The 11,331-nt window shown below is 48.6% G+C and overlaps 1 protein-coding gene across 1 annotated transcript in view; it reads right to left on the minus strand.

Annotated features, from left to right (window-relative positions):
- Nucleotides 1-10,777, minus strand: part of GRK5 (G protein-coupled receptor kinase 5) — a 62,153-nt gene extending 51,376 nt beyond the window's left edge. The window contains exon 1 of the mRNA XM_068258861.1: nucleotides 10,515-10,777. Within this exon, the coding sequence (XP_068114962.1) occupies nucleotides 10,515-10,566 (52 nt within the window). The 5' untranslated portion in view covers nucleotides 10,567-10,777. The remainder of the gene's footprint in view (nucleotides 1-10,514) is intronic.
- Between the last annotated feature and the right edge of the window lie 554 nt (nucleotides 10,778-11,331).

Here is an 11,331-nt window from a genome sequence, read left to right on the forward strand (position 1 = left end):
CACCGTGCTGCCCAGTATGATAACAGCTGGCGAGCTAACAGTTCCGCCAAGCCAGCTGTCAGACGCCGGGCAAGGGGGTGACTGGCAGACATTGGCTTCTTCCGCTCAAAGATTTCCCTCACAGACACCTGGCTGCTGCTGTGGGCAGAGGAGCAGGAACCGCTCAAGGTGAGAGGCGGAGTGGAGGAGGGTGGCTGTGATTGTGAAGGTGCAAGGGAGAAAGCGGCAGAAGATGATGCACCTGAAGGAGGAAGAGGAGAAGGAGGGTGGCTTTGCTTTTGTGTGCTGCTTTTCCTCTGGTGCTCTTCCCATTGCAGTTTGTGCCTTTTCTCCATGTGCCTTCGTAAGGCAGTTGTCCCTACGTGGCTGTTGGCCTTTCCACGGCTCAATTTTTGGCGGCAGAGAGAACAGATGGCATTGCTCTGATCTAAGGCAGACATACTAAAAAATTTCCAAACCGCTTAGCCCCCCTGGGGTGATGGCACTATGGTGGCATCAGCAGCTGACGTTGAAGGGCATGTTGGCTGGCTGTCCATAGGTGGCGATACATGGCACCGGACACTGCCACCAGCTGTTTCTGAAGACAAGCTCCCCCTGCTTCTTTCAACAACTCGTCTCCTCCTACTCCTCTCTGACTCCCCCTGTGAACTGTCCCCTTGGTCATCTTGTCTCTTAGGATCCCACATGGCATCCGTATCATCATAATCATCCTCCCCAGCTTTGCTTGCCTCAGACACCTCATAAACTGCACCAACAGCAGGTACTTCATCTTCGTCATCCTAACACGTTACGTCCATAGTGTCGCCTAACTCAGACATATGAGGTGGTGTAACTTGTTTAGCGCCTTCATCTGGTTGTAACAATAATGTCTGTGAATCAGTTAATTCCCCACCAAATAACTTCTGCGAAGTGTCAAATGCAGCGGATGTGGTGCTTGTAGTAGAGCTGGTGGCTGCGGAAGATAAGGTGTTCTGTGTTAAATAGTCAACCACGTCCTGACAATCTTGGGAGTTGATGGGATGTGCCTTCTTCTGAGCACTGTACTTTGGTCAGAGCAATATCCTGCCTCTATCTGGCCAGCAGACGCCAGTCAGCCAATCAGGTGCACTGTCATACACCCTTTGCCTGCTGTACCATACCTAGCAGGAATTACATAGATTAGCATTCAGGTGGGAGGCTTCGGTTGGACGCAATCGTGAATTGCGTCGTTTACAGGGACGCCCCGTGTAGGCACATCTCCCACACGGTCCCCTCCCTAACCACTCACCTGTCAACCGCATCCTAGAAGCTGCAAAAAATAAATTTAAAATCACAAACACTGGTCCACATGACAGCCCAGTACACGGGACGTCCCTGTAAACGACGCAATTCACGATTGCGTCCAACCGAAGCCTCCCACCTGAATGCTAATCTATGTAATTCCTGCTAGGTATGGTACAGCAGGCAAAGGGTGTATGACAGTGCACCTGATTGGCTGACTGGCGTCTGCTGGCCAGATAGAGGCAGGATATTGCTCTGGCTGGAAGTTAGCAATTCTGTTTGTTGCAGTTGGCATTCAGTTTAGAGGTGGTGGGGTGAGTTCCCTGGAGGTGAGAGGTCCAGGGCTTGCCCGCACTTCCCTCTAGGTGTCGCATGGTGGTTTGGGGGCCCCAGTGAGTGAGAGAGACCTGGGGCCCCTGGGCTGTCATGTGGACTAGTGTTTGTGATTTTAAATTTATTTTTTGCAGCTTCTAGGATGCGGTTGACAGGTGAGTGGTTAGGGAGGGGATCGTGTGGGAGATGTGCCTACACGGGGCGTCCCTGTAAACGACGCAATTCATGATTGCGTCCAACCGAAGCCTCCCACCTGAATGCTAATCTATGTAATTCCTGCTAGGTATGGTACAGCAGGCAAAGGGTGTATGACAGTGCACCTGATTGGCTGACTGGCGTCTGCTGGCCAGATAGAGGCAGGATATTGCTCTGGCTGGAAGTTAGCAATTGTGTTTGTTGCAGTTGGCATTCAGTTTAGAGGTGGTGGGGTGAGTTCCCTGGAGGTGAGAGGTCCAGGGCATGCCCGCACTTCCCTCTAGGTGTCGCATGGTGGTTTGGGGGCCCCAGTGAGTGAGAGAGACCTGGGGCCCCTGGGCTGTCATGTGGACCAGTGTTTGTCACTGTACTTTGGTCCAAGGCCGCACGAAATCACATCAGCACGACCTCGAAAAGACCTGCCGGGTGGCCTGCCTCTATCTGTTTTGCCCATATCGGGGGGATGAAGTGAAAGGTATGCACTGACTTGACTTATACAATGTGCAGTCACACAGGTGCAGTGAAAGGTATGCATTGACTGGTATTACAATACAATGTGCAGCTGTCACACAGGTGCAGTTAAAGGGGAACTGAAGAGAGAGGTATATGGAGGCTGTCATGTTTATTTCCTTTTAGACAATACCAGTTGCCTGGCAGCCCTGCTGATCCTTTGCCTCTAATACTATTAGCCATAGCCCCTGAACAAGCATGCAGCAGATCAGGTGTTTCAGTAGTTCAGACTTATAAGTCAGATCTGACAAGACTAGCTGCATGCTTGTTTCTGGTTTTAATCAGATACTACTGCAGAGAAATAGACCAGCAGGGCTGCCAGGCAACTGGTATTGATTAAAAGTAAATAAACATGACAGCCTCCATATACCTCTCTCTTCAGTTCCCCTTTAACAGGTATGCACGGACTGGTATATTACACAGCGTCTGGTCACACAGGTAATGTGAACAATTATGCAATCACTGGTATTACAAATTTGCAGCTGTCACACACACAGGTACCATGAACAGGTGCAGTGACTGGTGGTATTAACACTGCGTGCACTCACGTAGGTAGGTAGGTGCACTGAACAGGTGGGTATGCAGTGATTGGTATTACAAATGTGCAGCTGTCACACACACAGTTACTGTGAACAGGTGCAGTGACACTGCGTGCACTGACGTAGGTAGGTAGGTGCACTGAACAGGTGGGCATGCAGTGATTGGTATTACAAATGTGCAGCAGTCACACACACACACACACAGGTACCGTGAACATGTGCAGTGACACTGCGTGCGGTCACGTAGGTAGGTAGGTGCACTGAACAGGTGGGTATGCAGTGATTGGTATTACAAATGCGCACCCATCACACACACACACAGGTACCGTGAACAGGTGCAGTGACACTGCGTGCGGTCACGTAGGTAGGTAGGTGAACTGAACAACAGGTGGGTATGCAGTGGTTGGTATTACAAATGTACAGCTGCCTGTCACACACACAGGTAGTCACTGAATGTGCTGGGCCTGGCAGTGGCACACACACTATCAATTAGCAAGGCTGTATATGCAGCACAAGTGTCTGTGGGACACACACCAAAAAATGAGGAGTGCTTTTTAGCAAAAAGATCAGCAAGAAGGAGCAACCTAACAAGCCTAACACAAGAGCAGGGCCGGGCCGAGGCATAGGCTGGAGAGGCTCCAGTCTCAGGGCGCAGTGTAGGAGGGGGCGCACAATTCATTCAGTTGTCATTCCTAATTGTGTATGAAGCAGAAAGAAATAAGAAAAGGGGATACATAGCAGTGACTGCAAGCCATATAACTAGATATTAAGGTGTTGGGGAGGTTGTGGGCCCTGTGGCCCTCTTAGTCTAATAGCAATCAGTGTGTGACAGCTGGGGTGGGAGGGATGGAGGGGCACACTTTAGTGTCTCAGCCTTGGGTGCTGGAGGACCTTGTCCCGGCTCTGCACAAGAGCCTAACTAAGCTTTCCCTATGTCAGCAGCACGGTTCTCTCCCTTCTCTAATTACTGCAGCTACACGAGTGAGTGAAATGGCTGACGCTGCCTGCGTTTTATAAGGGGGAGGGAGGCTCCAGGAGGGAGTGTAGCCTAATTGGCTACCTTGTGCCTGCTGACTGTGACGTAGAGGGTCAAAGTTGACCCTAATGATGTAGTATAGGGGGCAGGTCGAACTCACATAAAGTTTGCGTTCAATCGCGAACGCGAACCACCGATGTTTGCGCAAATAAGTTCGCATGCGAACCGTTCGGGCCATCTCTAGTGGTCACTCAGGTTGAGGTCAACTTAGAGCATACATGTCAAACTCCGACCTGTGGGCCAAATCTGGCCCTCAGAGCCATGAAATTTGGCTCCCAGGTGGTTTTCCCACTTTGCATTATGTTTGGCCCACTCAAGATCACCAGGGAAGCTACATTTGAGGTTAAGCCCTAGAACACAAGGGAAGCCATATGGGGGAGGTAGGGGGAAAGCACTAAAACTAGGGATCTGTATAGGGCAGGGTGGGGGCCACTATACACCAGGAAACTGTACAGGAGAGGCAGGACCACTAAACACCAGAGAACTGTATAATGGAGGGAGGACCACTAGACACCAGAGAACTGTATAGGGGAAGGAGGGGGCCACTAGACACTGGGGAACTGTATAGGCGTTGGAGGGGGCTATTAGACACCTGCAAACTTTATAAGGGAGGAAGATGGCCAGTAGACACTGAAGTTGACCCGCGACTAGGTCCCAGTGTTCAATTTCGGCCCACTTTGTATTTAAATTTGACACCCCTGGCTTAGGGGAAGGGGGGAGCCCATTGGTAGCAACAGGCTTTAGGCAAGGAAAAGTACAAACCTGGCCCTGCATCTCTATCACTACTGGGCCACTCTAAGCTGGGACTGAACAAGTGGAAACTATATTTCAGCAAATCTAGGAGCTGTTATACATGGAAGAGGGGGCTTCACACTGGACGGGAGGGGGCTGCTGTACATGGAGGAAGAACCAGATCATCCACAAGGCAATTCTAGACAGTTGCCTAGAGCCTGGAGAAAGTCTAGGGGCCTGGTGGCTGATAGCCCCCACCAAATCTTACTAAAAAAAAAGACAGGGACCCATTTCATTTTAATCCATTTCTGCAAGGGGAGTCACAAGTAGGTTGTCCTAAGTTGGCATAAGTATAAATCCATCCTTGAGTCAACCTAACCTGTATTACTAGAATCTATTAGATGGAGTCCGCTTAAAGAGAGTCTGAAGCGAGAATAAATCTCGCTTCAGACCTCATAGTTAGCAGGGGCACGTGTACCCCTGCTAAACCGCCGCTATCGCGCCGCTAAACGGGGGTCCCTTCACCCCCAAATCCCCCTCGGTGCAGCCGGGGAGCGCTTCCTGGTTGGGGCAGGGCTAACCGCTGCAGCCCTGCCTCACGCGCGTCTGTCAGGGCGTATCTCCGCCTCTCCCCCGCCCCTCTCAGTCTTCCTTCACTGAGAGGGGCGGGGGAGAGGCGGCGATGCGCCGCTGATAGACGCGACTGGAGGCAGGGCTGCAGCCGTTAGCCCTGCCTCCAGGAGCGACCAAGTCTGCGACCAAGTGTCGCAGTGGGGGGTTTGGGGGTGAAGGGACCCCCGTTTAGCGGCGCTATAGCGGCGGTTTAGCAGGGGCACACATGCCCCTGCTAACTATGAGCTCTGAAGCGAGATTTATTCTCGCTTCAGAGTCTCTTTAATGCTAGGTACACACCATACAATTTTCTGTTAGATTCTTGTTAGATTTACCTACAACATGGAAAAAAGCTATCTGGCAGGTAAATCTAAGAGAAAATCTAACAGAAAATTCTATGGTGTGTACCTAGCATTAGGAACCAAAAAGAGTCTTTAAAATTAAATCAATAGATTGCAAAGTAAAAAAAAAAAAATAGAAGAGAGATCGAGAATTGATTGATATTTGCAATGTACGGTAATTCGTTCATGTTGTTTGATGCACAATCAGCCTGCACACCATCATCTTTACTGCTGGCAAGGCTAGAAGGTTGTTATTTTTATAAATATACATCTCCACAGAGGGAGAGACTGGTTGCTTGGCAGTTGTAAACAGCTGTTAGTTCCCACAATACAACAAGGCTCACAGACAGGAAACTGTCAGGATCTAGGTCATGACATCACACTATGGGAGGGGTTTAATCACAATAACTGCCATACAGAAGTCTCTAATGATCTATTCAAGAAAAGGTAAAGATTTCTTGTGGGAAAGGGGGTATCGGCTACTGATTTGGATGAAGTTCAATCCTTGGTTACAGTTCCTCTTTAAAATGAAATAAACATGGCAGCCACCACACGTTCAATCCTTGCTTACAGTTTCTCTTTTATATGTTTATCTTCCACAAAACACAACAAATCAGAGCTTTATAAATATTTTAGATTTCAGAATAAAGTTTAGGTATGAGATACACGCTCGTAGCTGGGCTGATTGGTAACGGTGGTTCCATAAATAAGGGAAGATAGTGAGCATGGTGACCTCCCATAGTAGAGGAAGACAACATCGATCAGCCAGGAAAATCCACACAGTGAATTGTTAATCCCTTGAACAGGGGCTGCCCAACCAGTGCGTTACCGACATCAAATCACTGCCCAATATGACAATACATGGCAGTTGCCCATTGTCCATGTTTATAAACCCACGGTTATGTCGGAACTTCACACTTTCAATAAACATCTACCCTATGTACCCAGATTTTAGCGCCCCATTTAAAAGTTCCATTGCACATCAGCTTCACCCAGCCGAGTTTCATTTTCATCCAATGACATCTGCAATATGCACCAATCACTGGTATGTTCAGAAACAAACAAACATAAAAAAAATGTGCTGCTGTCTGAACTCAGTTGGAGGAATCGACATGAATAGGTGGCCATACACAGTTAAGGTGGCCACACACCATACAATTTTTTAAATATCTGTTCAATTCAAGAATAGCAATCAATTTTTTTGACCTGATTATAACAATTCAAAAATCTGACCAATGTACCACACACACCTATGTTCAATTTTCCCCCAATCATGAATCAAATAATTGAAAGCTCAGAAAAAAATGGATTGGAACTGTTTATCAAGTAATCAACAATCCATCACGCACCATACAAATCTTGATAAAGTTGGTCTGTAATTTCCAACATGTACAATCTCCAAACATCAAAAAAAATGGGAAATTCGATTTTTCAGGACAACCAACCAAAATTATCGAATTGGTGAAAAATTGGATCTTTTAATTGTATGCTGTGTTGCCACCTTTAGATCAATCCCTCTCTGATCTGAATCTGATCAGAGATGGATTGAATACCCCCATACATGGCACAAGGAATTTCATCGTGAAATCTATTGAACTGCAGCTTTGCACCATTCGATTCAGTGTATCACTATGGACTGTCCATCTATCGTGGCTCCCCCAACCCGTCTGGACGAAATTTTCCATCCAATTGTAATTTTGACAGATTTTTGCTACAATTAACCAATTAGGCCCCATTTACACTTACAAAATGCTGGCGATTTTTACCAGCGTTTTGCAGGAGTGATTTTTCCGCAATTTCATGTGGAAAAATCACTGAACACTTCTATAGCAGTGAAACACGATCTCCGGGAAATTGCCTGAAAATGGTGCAGGCGACGCGTTTGCATTTCACGGGTTTTTCCTGTTTTAGGGCGATTTGCGGCGATTAGCACAAATTGCCCAAGTAAGAACGGGCCCATAGTTTTTTTCTTCTCGTCTCAGGTACACTTTAACATATCCCAATCGGTTGTGGTCAGGGGCGTAACAATAGACCCTTCAAGGGAGGCATCCGCAGGGGGCCCCAGAAGCTGCAGGGGGGCCCGTGGAGAGAGACTGACAACTAAGGGCACGGAGAGAAAAAATGTTCTGCTCTCTGCACAATTGTTCAAAAGACTGCATCTGCTTAGCCACTGATAAGGAATCATACTCAATTTTGTAGACAAAGATTTGTAGACAGTTCCTATTAAATGTGCAGCAGGGTCTTGTGTACAGCGCCCTACCCCAACCTCTCTACCCTTCCCCAAGTGCTGTGTCCTGTAGGAGAAGTCTGCAGAGCCAGTTCTGCTCGATCTCATATGGACAGAGTGAGTGTAATAAGCTGAGGCTGGGAGCGCACTTGTCTGTCAGTTTTCTTTAGGCATTTTCTGCACACCATGGGCTTGATTCACAAAACTGTGATAACTCATATCACGGGCGTTTTCGCGTTTTGCGCGCGGCCATGATATGAGTTATCACAGTTTACTGACTCAAGCCCCATGTGTGTCTGTATGTGTGAAAACATGCACGATTTATCACAGAAGCGAATGTCATTGATAGAGAAAATGCCTGCAGTGCTTCGCTGCTGTCTGTTTTTATCTGCATGGGGAAAACACATTAAAGTGTGCACTGGCCAATTGTATAACATGGCTTCTCAGTTTACCTGTGCAGAAAGTGAGGGGGGAGGGGAGACCATCCAAAGTTTCGCAGGGGGGCCCAGTGATTTCTAGTAACGCCCCTGGTTATAGTCCTGCTGTCACAGGCAGGGCCGGGCCGAGGCATAGGCTGGAGAGGCTCCAGCCTCAGGGCGCAGTGTAGGAGGGGGCGCACAATTCATTCAGCTGTCATTCCTAATTGTGTTGGAAGCAGAAAGAAATAAGCTAAGGAGATACATGGAAGTGACTACAAGCCAGATAACTAGAGATTAAGGTGTTGGAGGGGCCCTGGGGTGCCTCTTAGTCGGAGGGCCCGTTTCCACTAGTGCGGTGCGGAATCGCCGCATATCACCGCTGACAAAATCGCATGCGGATGCGATTCCGCATGCGTTTTTTGCCGCGATTTCGCATGCGATTTCGCATAGGCAGGGTATATGCGATTTTAACCATGTCACTGCCTGTGTCAATTTACATTACTTTCAATGCGAAATCGCACGCGAAATCGTGGCAAAAAACGCATGCAAAAAACGCATGCGATTTCCCTATTAAATACATTGCCTGCGATTCGCCTGCATTCCACACGCAGGCGAATTCTGCAGGGTCTACCGTGCAGAAAAATCCTGCACATAAAAACGCAAATGAAAACTGACAAGTGGAAACAGTCCCATCCACTTGTATTGCCTATGCGAATCCGCATGCGTTGTCTGCATGCGAATTCGCGCTAGTGGAAACGGGCCCTCATAGCAATCAGTGTGCGACAGCTGGGGTGGGAGGGATTGAGGGGCGCACTTTGGTGTCTCAGCCTTGGGTGCTGGAGGACCTTGTCCCGGCACTGATCACAGGGAATACAACAGCCACAGTGAACGTGGCCTAATTACCCTTATATTTATAAACAGACCCTTTCGCTTTCTCCTCTGGTGGCAATCACTGTCCTCAGGATCTGATAACACGACATTTGGGAATGTCATCTCAACTGAACTCTCAATAAACCAAATAGTAAATATATGCAGCAAATTTTTCAACCTGCATTATACAACTCAAGAGGACCTGTCATGGCATGCCCGGCTCATCCCAGTGTGTAACATGCGCCCTTTCTTATATAATGTACGACCAGTGGCGTAACTAAGGAGCGTGGGGCCCCGGTGTGAGCTTTCCATGGGGCCCCAGGTACTCTGTATGATGCCCCAAAACCTATCAAGGATACCTGCAGTGTCAGAGAGGTGTCTTTAGAGTAAGGAAACAGTTTGCTAAGGATCACCACTATGCAATACACATATAGAGGTGTTCATCACCAGCATAGCACCAATGAAAAGCTAACAAGATTGATGAAGGAGGGTCCCTAGTGGGCCCCTCTGGTCCGAGGGCCCCGGTGCAGTCGCAGCCTCTGCACCCCCTATTGCTACGCCACTGTGTACGACTCCATGTCACATGATGAAAATTGGTAAAAAAATAATAATATTGATGTTGATTAGGCTCGTAGATTGAAAAACAAAAAAACACTGCTTGGTCGATGACTGACACAGAATTGGGATCCCACCATCGGTGACCCCACAGCCATCAAACATCTCAGGGAGGAAAAGGATGGGGGGGGGGGGGGGGAGGGAAGAAGGGGGGAGTTTACATCTCCAACTGGTCACATCATATACAACTGCTATAAGACACCTGTGTGACTGTCAGTGAACAGTGAGTTCCAGGCCTGGTACCTCATTTCATGCACAAGAGAGGAGGGGGAAAAAAACCTTTGTTGTGAGGATCAGAGAAGGAGAAAGGGATCTGATTTCATGCTGCAGGTAGTGGCAGCTTAAGGATCCCCCCCCCCCCCCCCATTTCTACAGATTAACCCCCCCCCCCCCCCCCCTCATCAATGTATACATTTGATCAACATAATAAAAAATGAGGGTGTAATGTGATCCCTTGAAGGGTTAAAGCTGGCATCATACACACACTTCATTTGTGAGGCTGATGTGTTGGTGAGCAGGGTGGGGGCTGCAGACACCCCCACAACACATCAGGCCAATAGCAGAGCCCAGGGATGCAGGAGGTTATGATGGCACTGCGAGCCTGGCATAGATACCATGTTCATGTTGCCATTCCCAGGGAATGGAAGGCTGCTTGTGCATCATTCCCTATCATGCCTGAGCCATGAAGACGTGTATGGGGGGGGGGGGGGGGGGGGGGGGACTGTATGTGTGTGTGATGCTGCAGAACAACGGTGCATGGAGCCAGCAGCAGCAGCCTCCCCCCCTCTCCCTCTCCATCCTCCCCCAGATTCATCTCTCACTCACCTTCTCTGGCTTTCAGCAGAACCGTGTTGGCCACAATGTTTTCCAGCTCCATTGACAGCCTCTGTCTGCAAGGTGGCAATGCAGCAGCTCCGGAGGCAGAGGGAGGGAGGGAGGGAGAGGGAGCTGGGGGTGGGAGGGGGAGAGAGGAGACAGGAGGGGGTGAGAGGAGACTGGGGTACACACACACTACACCTCACACAATGCTGCACAGGTATAGGAGGAGAGAGGGATGGGGGTGTAAGGGGGAGAGGAAGATGGGAAGACACACTGAATAAAAGATTGAGGTGCAGGTAGGGTGACACTGTCACACACTGAATACAGAAGGGGGGGGGGGGGGGGGTGGCAGGGAGGACAGAAAAGGATGGACAAGAGTGACAGCATGGGGTACACAATGAATAAGGAATAGCATGTAAGGAATGGAGGGGGGGGGGGGGGGGGGGGCAGAGCAAAATGGACTTAAAGGTAAAGTGTCAGTATATGGTAAAAAAAAAAAAAAAACTGGCCTTATCATAAATATTATGTTAATGAGATTAGCATTGATGTTTGATTGCTAAGGTGTCAGCAAGAGCACAGGTAAGGGTTAATGACGGGTTGATTAAAGCCGGTTAAAGGATAGTAAGAAGAATATGCAGGCTGCCATATGTATTTCTTTTTAAACAATACCAGTTGCCTGGCAGCCCCACTGGTCTATTTGGCTGCAATAGTGTCTGATTAACACCAGAGACAAGCATGCAGCTAATCTTGTCGGATCTGACAATAATGTGAAGGTGGCCATACACTTATAGATTTGCAGCAGATTCGACAATCAGATAGATTG

This window comes from Hyperolius riggenbachi, chromosome 10, assembly GCF_040937935.1.
Source record: "Hyperolius riggenbachi isolate aHypRig1 chromosome 10, aHypRig1.pri, whole genome shotgun sequence".
Classification (NCBI taxonomy): Eukaryota; Metazoa; Chordata; class Amphibia; order Anura; family Hyperoliidae; genus Hyperolius; species Hyperolius riggenbachi.